This window comes from Nanorana parkeri, unplaced genomic scaffold (genome assembly GCF_000935625.1).
Source record: "Nanorana parkeri isolate BGI_ZX_2015 unplaced genomic scaffold, ASM93562v1 scaffold664, whole genome shotgun sequence".
In the NCBI taxonomy this organism is placed as follows: Eukaryota; Metazoa; Chordata; class Amphibia; order Anura; family Dicroglossidae; genus Nanorana; species Nanorana parkeri.
Window position 1 is genome coordinate 814082 of NW_017306932.1, and position 21843 is coordinate 835924.

A 21843-nucleotide genomic window follows, 5' to 3' on the forward strand; every position below is an offset into this window, starting at 1 on the left:
AGTTTACCAACATTAACACATGGTCAAAGCCTAGCCTACAATGTAGAGCCAAAGGAAATCTCACCGCTCCAATTCCTTAGCCACCATCAAGACTTCCCAGATGCTGGTCTAATAGGTGCGTCTCCACCTTGGAGTGTAGTAGTAGTATATGAACAGGCCGCACTATCCAGAGAATTTCAATACTTCAGACTTTATTGAAAGCAAATACCAACAACGCAAACCCCCAACTAGCTACAACCTCTCGCATGTTAGACCTCTATGAATAAGCATATGGGTGAAACATGTGAGAGACGTTCTGAGGAAGGGGGCTTGACCCCGGAAACGCGTCAATGCCGCCACACTACAGTGGCACACAGGCAGATTGCAGTCTTAACTGCTGTTTCTTCCAAAACATCCACACAAGCTGTTTTATGGCCCTCCATTGTGAGTACCATTGCAATTTTATCTTTGTGTCTTTTAAAATAAAAAATAATCTGCACTAGGTTGGGCGCCCTTCTGTCCTTTTTGAAACATGTGAGAGGTTGTAGCTGTTTGGGGGTTTGCATTGTTGGTATTTGCTACTTTATACACTTTTATTCACTGTTATACTGAATTTGCTGTGAGTTTCAATAAAGGCTGAAGTATTGGAATGCTCTGGGAAGTGCGGTCTGTTCCTAGCCTACAATATTATGATGTTGTCTTCCTCTATCAACACTATCTTTGTATATTCTTCTCTACCCTAATTACCAACCGAGGTGGTTGTGTAGCGCACAGACAAGCATCAGCTCCATTAATGGCAATATATTCTAGCCAAGGGGTCGAGATTTTGGAGAATTTTTCTGGACAATAGGTGAGTTTATAAAGAGGCACAAAGGGGTTAAATAATTTTATTAGATCTCCACTTTTTTGGGGGTGGTCGGTTCTATCTGAGTAGAATGGATTTTCTAGCATAAAAACATATAATTGAGTAACTGAGTCAATTATAGAGACCTAACACCCCTGTGATACGTTTGGCAAGATTAGTAACATCCCAGAAGGTTACAATTCTCTTAAACGTGCACATGTATGCAAACTTCAAATCTACACTTAGATGTATTTCTACATACAACTATAATATTTTCCTGAATCTGTCTTAATATCCTGAATATGAGCTTAGTGTAATCATCTGCACATCAATCCTGAGACTGAGGAAGCATCAGCACCCCCAGCCATTTACAAATTATATTTGTCTAACAGTATGAAGTCCACAAAAAAAAGGGAAAGTAGGGATGTGACCTCATAATTCTGCTTAATGCTGCTTCTTTTTTGTGCAATCACAGGCTAGGTTTGGTGCTGGACCATGCTTTATTGTTGTGGTCTGAAGAGAAGTCTGGGACCTAGCAGTGGTGTCTAAATCACAAGAGTGGCTGAAAAGTGGTCTGCCTGTAGCTCAAATTTAAGGGCTGCCAGAATCTTCTTCCTGTAACAGTTTGTGTCATTGTAGTAGTAATCACAACTGGGTGTTTTCTACTTATAAGCTACATGTTCACAGACTGTTTCCTAAGCCTTCACCTGCACCTACAGCACTGTTGCATACAGCAGATCATTAGCTTGCATGTGTCTGATACACAGGCATTTTATTGTCCATAACCCACTGCACACCAGACTGATAAATCCTTATGAAGTTCTAGTGGGTGCTACAGTGGCATACGGATGGCTCTGTACAAATAAAGGAAACGATGAGTAGCCGGCTCACCAAAATCCTTAATCAGTACATCTTTATTGACACATAGCCATTATATCACATAAATGCGACATTTCCTAGGGTCCCTTCATCAGGCAAATCAGTATGACGTATTGAGTAAGGATTTTGATGTGCATGTGACTCATCTTTTTGATACCTAGGCATGTTCTTGCCTCTGCCTGATCATGTGGACTCGGTATCTTTTTCCCTGTGTAAATTGTTTCTCAAGTCTGTAGTTTAGAGAATTAACTTCCGTTTACCTACACTATATAGCCGCTTTGTGTACACCTGACCATCACCCCTATATAAGCTTTTTTGACATCCCATTTCAAAACCATGGACATTAATATACTGTTGTGCTCTCCCCTACTATTTTTGAGTGTCTGTGGGAATTTGTGGCCGTTCAGCCAAAAGAGCATTTGCAAGTTCAGGTACTGATGTTGGAGGGGAGGGCCTGGCTCACAAATGGCATTCCAACTGTTCAGTAGGGTTGTTGATTTCAGGGCTCTGTGCAGGTCACTCAAGTTCCTCCACACCAAATTATTAAAACCTTCAAACCGTGTCTTCATAGAGCTGGCTTTGTGCAAAGGGGTACAGTTATGTTGGAAAGGGTCTTTGCTGAACTGTTGCCAAAAGATTGGAAGTGCAAAATTGTCTAAAATATATTTATATGCTACAGCCTTTACAGTAGCCTTCACTGGAAGCACCTAAACTTAGTAATATTTGGAGAGGTGCCCTTATACTTTTGTCTATATAGTGTATCATTGCCTCCACTGGATTATTGTAGACATTTTGGTGAAGAACATTCAACAATTCAGGCACACTAAAACTGCTGACCAGGAAGTTCAGCCAGGGACTGGTCCATAAAGTGTAAAGTACAGCTGCTCTTCCTGAGGAGGCAAGCTTATTACTATCTATTACATTGTCAGAGCTGCTTTATATACATTCCTAATGAACCCAGAGATGGCTGGAGAAAGGGACATTGTGCTTTATTTGCCTCTGTTTCAGCATTATTGCCGTTGTCCTCATGTGCTACCAGTGTCAACTGGCTACATTGTGGAACATGTTACCATAATTTGTTTGCTTGTTACCTTTTTATAAAACTATTTTCTTTTTACAATGAGGATGATAAGAATGGCCTAATGTCTGCTACATTTAAAGCTAAATACTTTTTTGCTGCTGATTAAGTTTAATGTGATCTGATTATAGCAGATCAAGAACAGTTAAGTAACATTATGCATGTGATCACTGTACATTTGCATGTACTGGTCCCTGCACAATTCAGACGTGCTTTGAATATCCCGATTTAGGTGAAACCCATGTGTGGCCCTCTGTTAGATCAGGGGCCAGGCAGTAAGGACAAGATCTTGAAGTGAAAGTAAGGTAATCAAAAAAAAAAAGGCTTTTTAGTGCCAATGAATGATTTTATTAGAAACTATGATAGTTTTTGGTTGATTTTGTTTTAAAGATTTCTGACATTTTTATAAAGGGACCTTTTATATCTTCTTCTTTTGTTTTCTTTCATAAAATATTTAGCAAATTAACATAACATCTAAATCCCTCTTGTAGTCTCCATCAAAGCAAAAATACTGCATTAAGGTAAAAAACACCCAGCACTTTTCTAAAACCCTGTCCCCTCACACTTACCTGTGACCGCTTGTATCCTTCACCGCTACAAGGAAGATACTCGGGGTTCTCCGAACTTCTTGGTTATTGAGGAAGGCAGTGAGGGTAGAGGAGCTCCTTCTTACGTCAGTCAAACTGAGTGCAAGAGTGGGGGTGTGTCTATAGGCGCACACAGCTAGGTATGGGCGTGGCTGTGAGCATGCACGTATGGGCGCCTCCACAGCAGCCTGCTGGCTGATGGCGGCACCCGTACAGGGGGGTGGAGCTAGCAGTTTGGATACCATTAGAGAAGGTGGAAATAAAAACATGTAAAGAATTTTAAAAAATGTAACGCAATTCTGGCCCCATAAGCATAAAAAAAAACTTTTTTAAGTTTAATATCACTTTAAATTATTTTTTTTGAATCGCACACTAGCTCAAAATCTTTATTCCGGCCAGCAATCTGCAGAGAAGCACCACTGTGTTGCTGTGAGAGCAGCGGTCTCTCTGGCGAGGTCCAACACACCCCCTGCTGAGCTACTGCTCTCCAATCAGGAGGGAGCGTGAGCATTGCTGGGTGGAGAGTTGTAAATCAGGAAAGTTTGGATGAGGAGCAAGCAGCCAACTGTTAACAGCAGCAAGATATTTATAATGGGGCTAAAAAAAGAGGAACAATACTAAAGTAAAACACATGTTATAAATACAGTCCTCTATATCACCACATAGGAAAGTGCAAAAAGATTTGACATATTAACTTCTCCAACCATATAAAGTGCTTAGAAGTATAGTAAATGTATTTATTTCCATCCAGAGTTGCATTCATTATTCACCAAGATCTTGTTATGATGATGGGAGAGTCAGACCACTGATATAAAGTCTTCTCCAGCACATCCCAAATATTCTCAATGGGGTTAAGGTCTGGACTCTGTGGTGGCCAATCCATGTGTGAGAATGATGTCTCATGCTCCCTGAACCTCTCTTTCACAATCTGAGCCCAAGGAACCCTGGCATTGTCATCTTGGAATTTGCCCAATGTGCCATCAGGGTAGAAAAATCCATTGATGGAAAAACCTGGCCATTCAGTATATTCAGGTAGGCAGCTAATGTCATTTTTTGGGAATATAACGTTGCTGAACCTAGACCTATTATCCAATGGAAGGCTTTGACCTATTTGCTTAGCTAAATCCCAGTGGTGACTTTTTTTTGGACAGACGGTGTATTTTGTCATTTTTCTAAGTTGTATTTAGTAAGGTGCATATGAACCTTTCATACTGATGATTTCCAGCCTGCGGATGGAGATTTAGGCTCCCTTTCATGTGTGTGCCAGACTAATTATAACCATGTTGCTGAAATGAACCTGTTTACAAAGCTCAAGAGCTTAAGCGCAAATTGCTCACGAAGCTAAACGTCTCAGAGGAGTGATTTATCTTCACTGAGTATTATAAAATGCTTTTCATATAATTGGGCAATAAAAGTGATTATTCACACAAGCATCAGTGTCCTAGGTGTATTAAGCTGTATTAAATGTTTCACCTGCATTCACACCTAAGCTGATTTAGGTGAGTTTTTTTGTTTGTTTGTTTTTTTGCGTGCTCCATAGCCTAAAGGTAGCGCAGGTTTTATTGGGAGGCGTTTTTTCAGGCTTCAGTGTTTTTGCTGTAGCCAAAACAGGAGAAGACGGTTGTTAGGGGCAAAGTTGTATGGAATTACATACGTTTTTCGGGCGCTCCCATTAAAGTCTATGGGGCCAGAAACACAAGAATCTCCCAGAAAAGACGGTCATCTACTTTTTCAAGCAACATGCAACAGAATGCTCGGGTGTGAAGGAGCACCATTGCAAATAATGGGATTCTTCATGTTGAGCATTGTCGCACTTCGGGAAACACACAGCAAATCGCTGTGAATGGTGAGATGTTTGAAAAATAAAACATTATAAATAGGGATGCACCTATATATCGGACACCGAAACATATCGGCCGAAAATGGCACTTTTGGCTAAATGCCGAAAGTGCCATTTTCCTGCCGATACATCAGCACATCCCAGGTTTCTTTCCTCCCCGCTGGGCGCTGCTCTGTGTCCCAGGGAGGAGAAGAGAAAGTGACAGCCGGCCGAGCGCTGCGGGAGGAGAGCGCTGTGAGCGGCTGGTGTCTCTCCACCCACACCGCGCAGCCGCCTATCACAGTGGGCCTATCACAGCGGCAGATCGGTGTAGGGGCGGAGACAGCGCTGTCACAGGAGGCTGGGCTCTCCTCTCGCACCGCTCGCTCAGCCTCCTGTGACAGTGTGTGTCAGAGAGGAGAGCAGGCTACATACACTCAGTGGTCTGGCAGAGTTACCATACAAGCGCTTTCGTCTGCTTACTACAACCATCACATCACGGTGAGTGCGCACTTTGAGGGGAGACGTACGGCACTCGCCTAAACCCCCAGCAAGTTTCACAGGACCGCTCACATCAACGCACAGATTGTGATAAACTTTGTGCTCCAGGAATGCTATAGGATTATATGGACTATTCATGGTGTTTCAACACTAATATTAATATTTAAAAGGGTTACTGTGGGGTTCACTGTCCAGGGTTATTGAATAACCGAACCACAGATACACAGGTGTATATATAGTGTTATGAGTACGCAACTCAGCCACTCATTTTTGCACTGTTTCACTTATATATAGTTTTATACACTGATTTTTGCTTTTTATGTTTGGTGGATATACTTTGGACACTAGATAATTTTGAAGGTGTATAGTATAGTATAGTTACCTATACATACTGATCGCTTATTTATTTATTTATATTACATTTTTATCACTCATCACGGTTGGAATATAGGTCGATGGACCAATAGAGGTGTACACGTTATTTAGTCATCACTTAGTTAGGCACATTCACAAGATTGGCGCTGCATATTTGTAAATACATACATACACTCAGTGATCGCTGAGTGTTTGTAGATAATTGAGGACCTGGTATGTATACTGTATCCTCAATTATGAATGAATGGGAGTGATCTATAATGTTTCGGTTTTTAAATTTCTATTTTGGTGCACCTCTAATTATAAATTGTAACAACTTAAAAAAAGAAAAAAGCTTAATAATGAACATTTTAAAAAAGAAAATAAAAGTAACCCTAAATTATAGTCTATACAACGCTTTTTGATTATGGTTGCCTATGATATAAGCAGTGTTCACTTTGGACTGAACAGAGCTCATCAGACACAGGGCTTTTTTTTTTTTTTTTTTTTAGTTATAGTAGATGATTTTTGTATCTGCCTAAAGACTTGTACAGCCGTGTCACACAGCACAGCCCTGTATGGAAAGGAGTCCTGAACACTAAATGCTGATTCACATCAGCTCATTGTGGTGATGCTTGGTAAAATACATGGCAGCACAGCATGCACAAATCGGTAGGTTGTGGTGCACCTCCAGAATGCACAGGTTGCATTTCGCTGCATGCAGCAGGAGCTGATTTTTCATGCATTAAGGGGGGTTAGAGCCCATTCTGAATAGGCATCTAACGCAGCACGCAGTAGTGCACAAAAATGCATGTGCTGTGACCCATTGCAATTGAATATGAATGGGGCCTCACAAGTCTTCCCCTTCCATAGCTCGTGACTGGACAGTGATAAGAGAAGCAGTAGACTGATGAGCTCATCTATGACTCGGCTCTCTCCTCCTGTCAGCATGTTCCTTGTTAGCGTTTGAGCACTGCTTCACAACTGACTGGATCCTTGTGATGCTTCTCCCTCCACCACACTAAACTCGGCTCTACAGAGGGTTGCAATAGGTTGACGCCAGGCCATATTTATATACTTACATTTGTTTCATTTAAAAATTACATTTAAGGATGTATTTATGACACATCTGCAGTAGTTTGGATCCTATTTTATCTGTAAAGAGATGAACAATGGAGAACAGATTTCCAAACTGGTAATTTTTTAAGTTTTTGTTGTTTGTTATTTTTGAGTCTGTAAGAGAAAATTTTGGTAAACAGCAGTGTAAACAGGGCCGGATTTACTCTCTCTGCTGCCCTAAGGCCAGGTTCCTCAATGCGCCTCCCTACCTGCCAACCCCCCATGGAGAATGGCAGACCTGCAGGCTGCATTCAAGTAATCTCAGCGAAATCACCAGGATCACTTGTACAAAACAAGCGGCGGCTTCCCCGCTGTGCATTTAGCTCTGCTTGCCCAATCAGGGCTAAATGTAGAAAACAACTACCCACCCGGCGCCCAGGACTGCATGTCCCGGGCATTGGGAGATAGGAATTCCACATTCCTGCTGCCCCTCTACTCCCTGCTGTGGGAAATCCGGCCCTGAGTGGGAACATTTGTTTATGTATGCCTGGAGGGAGCCCACTCCTTCTTAAAGGCACTGGGGGCCCAAGCGTGCATTTTGGATTGCTTGGCCTCCAGTGCGTCTCTGTGCCTTTTGAGGAGTGGGCACCCTCCAGACATACCTGCATTCAGTTTATCTACTGCTTAAATATGCTCCAATATGGAGACTCACAAAAATTGAGTTAGGACCACACTATACAGAGGGGCCTTGACGAGTCAGTGCGGCTTCCACTTATATTACAATAGTTGTGCAAGTAAAACCTCTGTTTTTAACACACACTGTTATACAGGGCAGTTCGTTTTGTTGCAGGCTAGCCGGTAAGTGTGCTGGGAAACATCTGTATTTTGTATTGTTGTAAGCTCTTCCATGTGCACCTTCCTACAATGACTAGTTATAAATTGTGCGACTGGCATGTATTGTTAGCTTGTGGGTGGCATGAGTCTCAAGTCAAATCCAAATCAAGTCAAATTAAAGGGCCAGCAAACATAAGTTATTGCATGAATTGTGTAGGTTACAAATTATTTTCATAGGTCAGAATGTACAACTCTGCTTTATTGTGTAGCACATTTTGTATCTTTCTAGCTTAAAATGCATGAATTCCCACCTGTACAAAGAGGATATTATAATAAAACTCAGCCCTGCTATGCCAGTTCTTCCCATCACTTACCACAATAAGCCAATTACACAGACTCCAGCTCCACCTGCCATCTTTAATGTGGTCACAGCTCATTGCAGTATCTCTAGTGAATCAATTTCTGTGTATTGTATGTAGGATCCTTTCCTAGAGAGACCACAGCACCCACACCTGTCATTCTGACAATACATGGGATGCATATTCTTATACGTCATGCTGGGGCAGTAGATGGCATGCTGCTTTTACACAGTTATGCCGGGTTATGGAGTAGGGTGCTACTTCATTCACTCCGTATATTGGCACCTGGCAGCCAAATTATTATAATGTCCCTCAGGTCATTATCAAGGTGTTTTATGTGAACTGCAGATCTTTGTGACCTGACTGCTCCTGTTACCCTTTTATGAATATAGTGTAGTATTTTGCTTGTCAGAACTCAGATTTATTATTTTTTATTATTATTATACAGGATTTATATAGCACCAACAGTTTGCGCAGCGCTTTACAATATAAGAAAGACATTACAGTCACAATACAATTTAACCCCTTCGTGACGGGAGACTACAGTGTACGTCCCGCCACAAAGTGGCTATATGACTGGCCACGTAATATTTTTAGTTACTGATAGCAGAGCTGATTAAATATAACATATTACCAGTTCAGCCAGTTTCTGACTCTTGAGGGCTGCCGGTATACACACACTAATTCTTTCCTAATCGGCCCGGAATAGCTTGTTGTGCCCACCCTTCCTCCCACCCCAGGTCATTCAGGGTCAGAGTGAGCCATGACTGTCTGTGTCTGCACTGAATGATTGCATCAACATTGCTGACACATTGGGGGACATTTCTCAATTGTTTTGCACAGCAGAGCAATGCTTAGCAGGGGAGGTGAGACAGATCCTGCAACAGATTTACTACAAGGTTACAGTTTGAGTCATAACTTCCTCCCTCAGCTTTGCTACAGAGGAATTCATATTGATGAATGGAAATGTTCTTCATGATTCAGACCTGGCTGGAGCTGTACCTGAACGTTTACCCTTCCTTTCAGCCTAAGTATGTGGTCACAGGACCAACCACTGTGGGAGCACTGTGCAGTGTTTCCTGTAAGGCCAAAAGATATTTGGAACTTCGTTAGAATATTTATTTTTTTTCGTTGTAGGTCTTTTTTTTTTTTTTCTAAGTTGTAAACCTTGATCATTTAGATTTTTATTTGCTAAATACACCATGAAAAGGGTTTTGGTATATCTGCTCGAGAAGTGAAAAAATTACTTGTTGATCTTGCCAAAAAACCTGTGAGCTGTTAATTTGCTGTTCTCTCTGCTTGTGCTTACTGTTATCAGATGCTGTTCCCAGTTCTCTCTGTGGACTACAGAACACCTCATCTCTGTTATGGAGAAAAGGTAGAGGGGTGTTCTGTAGACCTTCCCTAGGGTGACAACATTGTGCCTTATAGACACAGTTAATGAGTGCTGTCACCCTGGGACAGGAATTGTTACTGGAAGTATCATCAAGTAAGAATAAAGGAAAAGGCCTGGAAAAAAGGAAACGAATGCAGCCATCAAATCTAAGGGCTGGTAAGCTGCAAGATGTTCAATTTTGTCCTTCGCTTACACACTAATGGCAGCAACCGCTAGTTTTTACGATTTCTTGTTGGTTGTGTGTAATTCATGGTTTTAGCCAGGAGGTGTCGCTCTCCTAGATCCTGCTAATAGAATGTACAGTATATGGTCTCTGTCAGTTTGTGTCTGCATTTATAGACTTGCATTAATAGTGAAAATTCCTGGCATGGAAATATCACTGCAGCCTCCAGCACTGGGAAGCATTTCCATTCTCTGAAAGGTAACAAATGTCCTGAGAGGTCCCCTGTAACTGCATGTGTACCTGTTGACATGTCATTGCTGAGAGGATTGTCTTCTACATCAGGGCTTTAGCATCCAAACATAGTTCCTGATCCGTTAATTTTTTCATGCTTCCCCGTGGCCTGTAGTCCACTTACACTATGCTGTTCACTTATTAGCATGAAACCACAGAGTCTTTCTTAGGGACAAAAAAAGGGACACCAGGCAATGTATACAAAAATTAAATCAGCCTCTGGTGTGTGTATATATATATACAAGTGAAACTTGAATAATTAGAATATCGTGCAAAGTTCACTTATTTCACTAATGCAACTTAAAAGGTGAGCAATAAAATGCACTATGCAGTCAAGGGTGCCCTGTACTTTTAAACATACTCTTATCACTTTAAAATGTGTAGTTCAATTTTAATTGCAATGCCTTCAGGCTCCTCGTGATTTACCCACAACCTGGCTAAAAAAACTTCCACTGGGAGAAATCAGCATCATGTTGCCTGTGATCTGGGATACCCCATAAATTGGGCGCATCCCCGGGATCACTCGAATTAGTGCTTCCCATCTTTGAAGACCTGCACATCATCATTCATTCATCTTTGTGCATCACAGTACATTGCAACATGCTGCTCTGCTAAAATATTTAGCACATCCTACTTTTTTTTTAGCGCACTCCACTGCTGAATAGTGGTGTGGACTGTACTAATAGGACATAAGGCAAATTGCCTTGGCTATGCACTGGGACTGTGTTGGACAAGGCTGCCCAAAACAGCATAACACATACAATAAGGTGTGAATGGGCCCTAAAAGATGCTGGTCATCATTCAACTATGAAGACTAAGGATATTTAGGGGCAGAAAAGATCTACTACAGGAGACAACTCCAGTTTGAAGGTAAGTATTGCAGCAAAAGCTCCTCTTTATTTTATCTTAATGGGCTTTTGAGTTCTGCTTTAACTATTGTGAAAAACCCTTGTATGCTAGCCCAGGAGCCAATACTCCTCAAAAATGACAGTCTTGAGTGTTTCTCTAGTTGTTTTCAGTGGAGCTGGCTTCAAACAGTTAAAAAAAAACCCTGCTGTCTTCTCCTGAAAGTTATATTCATTTGTCCACCCCTGCACTGGCTCACTTAGACTTAGCAGGGTCCATTTCATGTGCAAATGTAAGGGTGTAATGCACAGAGAAAATGCCAATAATTTTTAAGCTGTTTATGCACAAGGAGATGGGCTGATGAGGTAGCTAGAGATTTATAAAATGATTTTTGTTTAAAAAAAAAGAGTGTGCTAATCCATTGCTTCCCTTTTATTCTTTCTGAAAAATGGTACGAATCTACCATATGACTCAGAACAGTGATTTAATGTCCCTGACGTGTCTGTGATAGGGAGATGGGTGGCTTTGTTTTGCTTTTGCAGTTGGCCTCGGCACAGTTGGTGCCATCCTCTGTTATTATTGCTTTTGGCACATATTGTTGTTGTTAACATCAGTCTAAAGATATCTCCAATACATTTTCCATTGAATGAAAGTTTTGTGTTTGGAACAGTTGCTATCAATTCTAGAGACCGATCTACTGGTAAGGTCAGCTACACCCAAAATTTAATTTTCTTAGTTTCATGGTAGTTGGCAAATTTATAACACATGGCGCCTTCTTAATATCTCTCAAGAACGTTATGGTTGAGATATCCTCATTACAATTTAATGCTGCCCACATGTCTACAAAGTGATGATGGCACAGAAGTAGATCCTATGTAGTGCAGAATAAATGGGGGAAAATGTCTGTAACAGGTTAACATCTTTGTAAGAGACTTTTACAATGCCCCCTCCTTAAGTGCGTTTTGTTCATCTTTCTTTAAAGGATGAAAGGCAGGATACAAGTTCAGAAGGAGTTTCCAATGTAGAAGACCAGAACGACTCTGACTCCACTCCACCCAAAAAGAAGCTAAAGAAGACCGAGAACGGGCTGTACGCCTGTGACCTCTGTGATAAAATATTTCAGAAGAGCAGTTCACTGCTGAGACACAAGTATGAACACACAGGTAGGTCATCACTGCCGCTATTTTCATGGTTTACTTTTCTGCAGTGTTATAAATATGACCCGTGACTTATACAAATATACAAAATGTGTTTTTGTACTCTGCCTACATATTTATCTAATCTTCTCTTGAAAAGATGAGGGTGGCATACATTTCTGGATGTGGGCTTACCCTAATTAAGAACGGGTCATTTTGTTTGTGCGTTGCGCTGGATGGGAACCCTGAGATTGACACATCATAGATTGACAATTCTGTGGCCTACTTGTCCCGGTTTCCCAAGAGCTTTAAAATTCACTAATTAGCAAAGCAATTTTACACTTTTACTTGCTTTTCTCTGAGCTCCCATAGACCACACATTTATCAATAATAATGACATACATAGAATGTTTTAGAACATTGCTTACTGATGGTCAGATGAGGTACCATGCTGCAAATCTAGACAGTGCATCCAGGGACAGAACAAAGGTCAAAACAAACAAGTCATGTTATACATCTTACCCATCTCTGTATAAGTTTATTTAGTGAGCGAGCTTACATTTCAGAGTTCTTTATGTTTGAAAATAACATAATGTAAGCTGAAAATATAGCCAGTCTCCATGACTACTGCCCGGGGTTGCCAGTACTCTGGCTTTTTCAGTGGACTCTTCTCAGTGGTGGACCAGTAAGAATGGCTATTCTTCCAAAAGGACATAAAAAAAGAAAACACATCTATACATTTGGATGTCTCTATCAATGCATCCCCAACACTGTTAAACATAAATAAAATATTAGAACAATACAGGTGTATAGTCTTTGGACCCTTAATACTTCTCTGTGTGCTGGAAGAAGTCCAATGTAGGCCTAAGACCCAACACTTTAATATGTTATGGTCTAAATTTGGTTTCTGCTGTGAGAAAGGGTCTACATAACTTGGGCCAAGTCTACCGTAGTCTCTGGGTGTCAATGCCCTGTAGCAACCAGCTTGTCAGTTCTGTAGTCTGGGTGGGCACTCCGCATTCTGGTTTTATGGCATAAGAAGCAAGCTGTTTTTTATTTATTTATATTTAGCCTAACTTGTGTATCAGCTCGGTCAATTTAAAATTTAGCAACTAGCACATATCCCCCTGGTTCTGGACAATTGCCAGGGCTATGTAGTTATCTCTGTTGACAACTGTTCTACGCTGCTGCTTCTTTTTCAATCATCAGTCAGCCAGGAAGAAAAAGTGGTAAATAGGTGTATCTGACTGGCAGGGCTTCCGGCATAGGGTATATATGACGTTAGCCTGAAAGAAAATCTGCCTGCCAGTTCAGAATTTGAAAAGGGTTTGCCTAAGAGCACGCATCCCAAGGAGCTCGCTGTTATAAATAATGGCCAGAAAAGCTTCCTTTGTATGCCCCTCTGAAACTGGTTTCGCATTATTCTTAAAAGGGTGTGACTTCCCATCCAGCATGTCCCTGTCCACCAAGAACATTCTTATTGGGCACTATGGTACCAGATGGGAGGTATCAGAGGGCCAAAATGAGGGTAGTTAAGCCCTTATTAACAAAGCGAAACCAGAATATTAGGAGTGCACATATCTGACTAGCAAAGGTAAAAGTCCTTACTGGAGACTGGAATTTTATTTTTAAGAGTAAGTTGACGGACCGATCTGCTTAAAGTGCACCATTGCTTTTTGGGGATCATAAATGTTGTGAATGGGGAAGGTAACGTAGGTCCCCCAACAGCCTTTCTTTTTCCAGTGCTGTTAGAGTCGTTTGCAAGGGATTTTTTAAAGCTGAACTCCAGGCGTATATAAAAGATGCATATTAATGCAGCTCCGCTGGCCCTTCTTGTTCTGGCGAGGCAGTATTGACATCCATATATTGGTACTGCCTGGAGAGGAACCCTCCTACTGGTGGCCTGGCACAGCTAGGAGATGTAGTGATGCCACTAGCACTAGAATTGCTCTTTTCTAAGCACAATAATAAGATATTTAAACATATGTATTTGCTTTAGCTGTGCATGGAGAGAGGGAAGTTTGGGTGCAATAAGAGTGCATACCAGAGTTCATCTTTTAATGGAATGAGGGGAATGGTTTGTATTACCTTTTGGCATGCTTCCCTAAATGCCTCATTATTTAAGAACAATGAAAGTATACCTTCCCTGTCCACCAAAAGCACACGTTTCTATTCACACCAATACATTTTTCCTCCTTTTGCAGCTCTCTAATTAGAAGGCTGCAGATGAGATCGGTGCTGGTTTTGTTCACCTGTTTTGATCAGAAGAATAGAAACACATTCACACCTGCTAGGGCACGTGCCGATTACTATGCGATGTGTATATTTCATCTAATAATGTATTCTAGACACACAATCCATCTTTCACACATTCTCTCTTCACATTTCTAATTAATGAAATGTAATTTGTTCACTAAACTTTGTAGTTTAATAATGACAATTGAAAAGGCGCTATGCGGCACTCGCAGAGGTTTGCATTAATCACCCATTACATACAAATGCATGAAAGCAAAACCTCCCGCAACTCATCTACACTGGATTTAAACTGCACTGTGAATTTGAAACAGAATGCCGTTTCTGCTTAATCTGTTATTCAGAGATTCATTTATTTCTGCCTATCAACCTGTGATTTGTTTTTTGTTTTTTTCATGCAGACCAAAATAATCTGAGAGAAAGATAAAATGATGTATTTAAGGGCTGTAGGAAGAACAGATGCCATGGGGAACTCTAAAATAGACAAAGACACCTGCTGGGAAAGAATGTTTTTTTAGGAAGTGGCAGCTATGTTTAAAAGACTACGCTTAGATGGCAGTTCATGGAAATCAGTCAACTGGGGATTATTGGAGTGCAGTGCATATATCCCACTTACCTCTCTGCCGCCATTAAAGAGATACTGTCTCCTTGCCCATGCAGGGCAGAATGACAGCGTCTCTAGAAAGGGCCAACCCCCATATTCTGAGTTCCTATGTAACAGAGACTTACCTGCCCACTGGTAGTGTATTCACCCACATATATAGGTTGTTTGTATACATAAGCAGGGATCAAAACTGATGACTACATGCATTTTTTGGTCAACTACCATTATTCCCTGCACAGTTCTAGAGTTTGGGTCTAGTACTGAAAGTCTGAATCTGATTTGGACAAATATGAGTGGAAATTAAGACTTTCAGAATTTAACTGCCAGTGGCTCAAGAGTATTGAATATTGTCAGTTTTGTGTGACACTAGATAATTAGTTTAGTCAATCAGTCAACTGCAAGGAAACACTGCAGGTGTGCAAAAGTTAGAAAGGTCCACCCTTATGGCCAGTTCACAGCACAAAGTCCGCGTTCCAAAGCGTTCGGCCTCCGGAATGCACTGGAACGCAAGCCGGCTGGCTCCCTGCGTTCAGGGGCAGGAGGGGGCGTGGCAGTGCATTGAAGTCAATGACATCGCAGCCATGTCCCCCTCCTGCAGAGCGATTGCCTGCACCCACATTAGTGCATGCGTTCCGGTCCAGTGCGATCTGGAAAAATACTGCAAGCACTATTTTTGCAGATCGCACTTGTCCGGAACGCAGGTACTAATATCCCTGCGTTCCGGTTGCGGGCGATCGCTCTGCAGGCGGGGTGTGCGGCTGCGGTACATTTGACTTCAATACACCACCACGCCCCATGCCCCCTCCCTCCCCTGAACGCAGGGAGCCGGCCGGCTTGCGTTCCATAGGCCGAACACTCTAAAACGCAGACTTTGTGGTGTGCACCGGCCCTTAATCTGTTAAGTTTTATAACAATCAAATGCAGCCAGGTCAGGAAGGCATCTTCCATTGCTTCTTGATGGGATTGTGACCTGATGTCAGGACATTCTGTGCTATACAATGTGTGTGTTTATAGAACCTTACTTTAGCCAGCCCACATTTCCATAGTCTTTCAGGGACCTATTTAAGAAATACAGCAAACTTTTCCTCCCTAGAGAATCTTGCCCGTAGTGACCGGTTTCCCAAAGGATGTTATCCACTTTTGTAAAAAAATACTTTTTATTTCATCCTGCAACTGTAGGGTCATTCAGATAATGAGGATTTAATGACTATAGGATTTCAGACCTCTGTGACATTTTACATGTAAACATTTTGGGGGGGAAGTTATCAAAACTGGAGCAGACAAAATCTGGAGCCGTCGCCCAGGGCAACCAATCAGCTTCTCTCTTCAGTTTGTTCAATTTAAAATTGAAAGAGAGAAGCTGATTGGTTGCCCTGGGCAACAGCTCCAGATTTTTTTCTGCAGCAGTTTTGATAAATTCCCTTCTTTGTGTTTTTGCCTTGGGTGTATTTTACCTACAAAAAGAATGCCAACAATCTTTAAACTAACACTCACATCTGTACTTTGTTACATCTTGCAGGTAAGAGGCCTCACGAGTGTGGAATCTGTACAAAAGCATTCAAACACAAACACCATTTAATTGAGCATATGCGCCTCCATTCTGGAGAAAAACCCTACCAATGTGATAAATGCGGCAAGAGGTTTTCACACTCTGGGTCCTATTCCCAACACATGAATCACCGCTACTCATACTGCAAGAAGGAGGCAGAGGAACGTGATGGCACAGAGCAAGAAGAAGCTTTGCAAGAGACCCTAAGCAACGAGCATGTAGATTCCCAAGCGTCTCCATCTCAGATAGACTCTGATGAGCGCGAGAGCTTAACACGGGAAGACGACAGCGAAAAAGAGGAAGATGATGAAAAAGATACAGATGATGGACAGGAAGAAAAAGAAAGTGTGGAGATGCATGATTCAGATGAGGCAGAACTGGAGGTTGAAGCAGGACCATCGGAAGGTACTTCGAAGGATGAAGAATGTGTAGATAAAAGTCAAAACGCGGAATCAGAAGTCACAGAAAATGACGCGTCAGAAAATGACGCTGCCCACCCTTAGCTGGTATTTTTTTTTCCAATATGGAAAATCTCTTGACATTATACTGAAATTTATTCTATATTATACATGCTTTTTCTCTGAAACACAGTAGCATATATACTGTGATTTCTGTTCACTACTGTGTTGGAAAAAAAAAAAAAGAAGAAAAAATCCAGGTGTGCCTGAATCTCAAACTTAGAAATTTTTCACAGCAATTTTAACATTTAGGAATCCAGTTTGTTACAAGTATTGTCAAAGATATATATAGAAATATGACTCTGCAATTAAAAATGAATCAGGTTTTAATGAACCTACCCATCCTGCTCATATACACATCTGGAAACATTTATTTTTATCAGTATTATGTTTTGTTATCGTGTCAGTTAGTTTGTACATTTGAGAGAAAATTTTATCTTTTTTTTTTTTTTCCTTTTGTTATTGTTATTACCGTTACAGACATCTACTAAATCTGCATCAGTATTTTATTTTATTAAGAAAAAAAAAATGTGAGTATAACTGCACTACAAAATTCCTTTACAAATAATGCATATTTTAAAATGTTAATACTACCTTGCCGTGTCCAAGACAAGGTAGAGTTTTATAGCTGATATAGTTTGCAAAGTTATTAAGTTACAGCATACATTTAGCCTTAAGAAGACAGCAGCTTGGGAGTAGAAGGTGTGTTCTGATCAATGAGGTTAAACTGCAAGTATTATTTTTCATGAAGCTCCATTTTGCAGGGACTTAACAGCTTATTCTGGGGAAAAAATTGCAAAAATCAGTGTTCCTATTTGCTTGAATATGTAGTACATATATGAAGGATTTAAAGCTATGTATCTCCTTTTGGCCTTATGCAAGACCTTCTGTGCTGTAAGTGCCATTTTCAGTATTTTAAAGGCTGGAACTAGCCTTTGTCGGTGGTCTGTAATCACTAGCATTTCTGGTATTGGTATCCTCGTAAAGCTAGCCAATATTTGTTTGGTTTTTTTAATGCCCAATTCCATTCTTCGTTTTTCGACATGTTTTTTCATTTTCTCTGCTTTCTTTTAATAGAGCTTTTGATTTTGTTTGCTTTTTTTTTTCCTTTTCTTCCTTGTTTGTTCTTTTAATGGCCAAATCCAAAAATATTTCTTTTTTTCTGTGTATTTAAAATTATTAAAAAAAAATATTTTACATTCAGTGAAAAAGTTAATATGGACCCACCCATAGGAAGACATTTTTAAATGGTCCTCTTGTGAAAAACTAAAATAGAAATGCCAATATTTGCTCCAAAATGCTAACTATTATAGACCGTGTTTGTTAATGGTGTTAGCTAAAAAAAATTACCTATCAGTATTATTTTTAAGTTCATTTAGTTATAGGTCTGTGCAACATTTTTTTTGTACTGTATGTCTTCAAAGCCCTGGCAGTATTAATACCCTTCTTACTGACCTGTACCTTTTTAGTTTTAGAAAACTTTTATATTTATGTGTCTTATTTTTATATTTCTTTATTTATTACACAGTCTAGTGTATAAAACTGTAGTTTGTATTAATACAATAATATATTTTAGTATGAAATTTTGGAAAGTTGATAAGATTTAAAGTAGAGTTACAAATGGTTCTCTTGCATTGAGATTCGATTTTAACAGTGTTATGTTAACATTTATACTTGCCTTGGACTGTAGAACAGGTAACCTGAGACAGGAATGTATTAGATTTCCACTTGCAATCAAATCCTTGTTCCCGTTTATCTGGGTTTTGATATGTAAAACCAAGTTTTGAAATTCACTGTGAGACACGTGGCTTGAAGCCAAGCAGTTTATTTCGGATTACCGTTAATCACCACAATGACTGTCCTTAGCGAGCCAAATTAGATAACTTTACGAAACAGTGTTGGGAAGTGGGAACAAAGTTTAACATGTTTGTGCCAATTAGTTCCTGTATCCATATGTTTTTTCTTGTTTGGGTTTTTTGTTTTGTATTTTTTTTTTTTTGGCAGGGAATAAAACCAACAAAACATAACTTTTTATGTTCGTTGTTATATCATAGTCATTTTCTAGTTTTTTACCAAGCTCCCTCTCTCACAATAAAATACATCAACAAGTATATGTCTGTTTATGTCTTATTTTATTCATGTATTTGTGCTGCTAAACGTTGTACACAACACGGTTTATTCGTTTTTTTGTCAATTCTAGTAGAGGGAAAGTCCATCCTGTTTTCGGTAGGGAAATCTTTTATTACGGTAGAGGATGTTATGTATGACATGCTAAAAAGCTGCAGAAAAAAAAACACCTAACTACCAGTGATTGATATAACTCACCAGCAACTGGTCAAAATAGTATTACAACCGAAGACATTTTACAGTGAGGAGAACACATATTCATAAATACATTTCATTATTTCAAAATAAAATGATTTTTGTTCAATGTTGAGCACTTGTACTTTCCTTGACAAAAGATTTGACCTGCAAACCAATAATTGTATAGCTCTCGACTTATCAAGTTTATTTGAGAGGATAAAGAAAAAGAAAAACCAGAAAAGTTTACCCAACATTTATAGGGAGGTCATTTTTTTTGTATTGTTTCTTTGTATTTTGCCGAATGTTTTTATGCCATACATAATACAATAATGAGCTCTCTTCTATAGTGTCCCTAGCAACACAGCCTCATTTAACATTCATACTCTGGCCGGTTTATGAGGTATGCCTATCTAGTACTAGGTGGGACTCACTTCAGTGTTCAGAAGAGCCTACATTTCTGTGACATGGATTGATGCTCGAATGCACTGAGATCTGAAGAGTTTGCAGGCAGTTGAAGTGACAATCATGTTCATGAGACAAGTCTGAGATGATGATTGTTTTGTGACATGCATTAAAGGAGAATTATAGGGAGAGTGAAATACACAGCTTCAGTATCACACATCGGCTCTACAGATTGAGAACTGAGCGATCACATACTGCTGATCGCTCAGTTCCTGATCTCCCTGCAGAGAGCGGTGACTGTCAGTCATTGCTCCCTCCAGGGATTTCCCCTCTCCCATGCTCCAGTGCTTGACTGTAGGGATAGACACGGGAGGGGGCGGGCACAGCTGGTTCTGCCTCTAGAGCTGTCAATCCAGTAGTGGGGTGGATCCCAACAATATGGTCAGGATCTTTCCTGGCCGCAGTGCGGCTCTGCATTGTCAGCATATAGCATATGCTGAGTTTTGGGTCACAGGAGGACATAGTAAACATCCTCCTGTGACCCTAAAGAGAACTATGGCCAAAAAAGTGACACTAAACTCAGGAGTTAAATATTAAAATTGCATTCAAGTACCTTAACTATTAACAATACTGGACCTTTATTTGTGTATCACTCGGCTGTAGATCCTCAAATCATCTCTGAATTGGTGCTGACACTGTCCTTCCTTCTGGAGTGGGGCTACTTTTGTTCCCCGTGGTCCCTGTGTGCATTGTAAAGTAGCCACCGCTATGAGCTCACTCCCATAATGGACTACAATCTCATGTTTAGTTTACTAATTTGTATTGAGTTTGCAGTCCATCACGGGATTGAGCTTGGAGCGGTGACTACTTTACAACACACACAGGGACCATGGGGAACAGAAGTAGCCATCCTCCAGGAGGAAGGACAGTGTCAGCACCAATTCAGAGATGATTTGAGGATCTACAGCCGAGTGATACATTTTTGTTATTAGTTAAGGTACATTAATGTATTTTTAAGATTTAACTCCTGAGTTCAGTGTCACATTAACCTGCTGGAACAAGTACTTGGAACTGTGGACAAAAATGGGAGCAAAATGTCAGCAACAACAGGCCAAATGTGTGTCAAGAAGCCACTCTCCCCAACATTACATAAAGTTTCAATATATATATGTAATATTGCAGGAAGCTGTGTGAATTCTAACATCCCACATCAATCCTACCACAAAAATGTACCTACCAGAAATAAGTACCATTGTTTGTAGCCATCAAACTCTCTCCAAATAGGGTGGAATATACGAGTTTACCAGGAACAGCTTTTGAAGTAAGATGGAATACAGTGGGATATACTGTACTTACCTGATCAAAGGGAAAAACAAACAAAGTAGGCAACTGGCTTAAAGGAGCCAACAATGAAACTGCTCTGCTGTATAATGGCAGTATGTGTATTTTCTCAAGTGCCGGATTACTTTACATTTCTAATCCCCAGTCTCAAAGAAAAAAATGAACAGCAGGAATTATTGGAGCAACTGTCCTCATAGCTGTAGAGCATAAAGATGCAACGGGGCTCGGCAGCACGGAGAACTCAGTGCTGGATGTATAACAATTCTACTCATCTGCATTAGGCAAATAAATGCATTCCTGAACCACCATCAGATTGCTGTGACCATATTAATTTGTTGAAGCATTAGATATTGTTTTAGAAGAGCACTAGTCTCCGTAGTGAGATTGCCTTCAAGATGTTGTTTTCAAAGGAAGTACATAAGTGCCAAAACCACAACACTGCAATGCATATATCAGCTAAATAAAGCTTTAATGAGAGCTTCATTACATACCAGGAACATTATTCTGAACAGCTGTCAGATCTTGACTGGTTGTGCTTCACGTGACTACTTCACCTAAGGCAGAAATACCTATTTTATTTCTTACAGGTTCATGAGGGATCGCAGACCTCTAACTACCAAAGACAATTGAGCTGATTTGTTAATCTCTTGCTGTTGAGGGAAATGTAATGAAACCCTGTCATACAAGGACTGTGGGGTTGATTTGCAAAAGGTAGTTCACGTTGCAAGGGAATTTGCACTTTGCAGGGGAAGTTTCACCTTTAGTTTAGTGAATGTGGGGAAGCTCTGCTGACTTCCATCACCCAAT

The 21843-nt window shown here is 40.4% G+C and overlaps 1 protein-coding gene across 1 annotated transcript in view; it reads left to right on the top strand.

Moving 5' to 3' along the window:
* The window catches only part of ZEB1 (zinc finger E-box binding homeobox 1), a 47723-nt gene extending 29753 nt beyond the window's left edge, over positions 1-17970 (top strand). Inside the window, exons 7-8 of the mRNA XM_018563438.1 lie at positions 11972-12152; positions 16502-17970. Coding sequence (XP_018418940.1) covers positions 11972-12152; positions 16502-17034 — 714 coding nt within the window. The 3' untranslated portion in view covers positions 17035-17970. The remainder of the gene's footprint in view (positions 1-11971; positions 12153-16501) is intronic.
* Positions 17971-21843: the final 3873 nt, after the last annotated feature.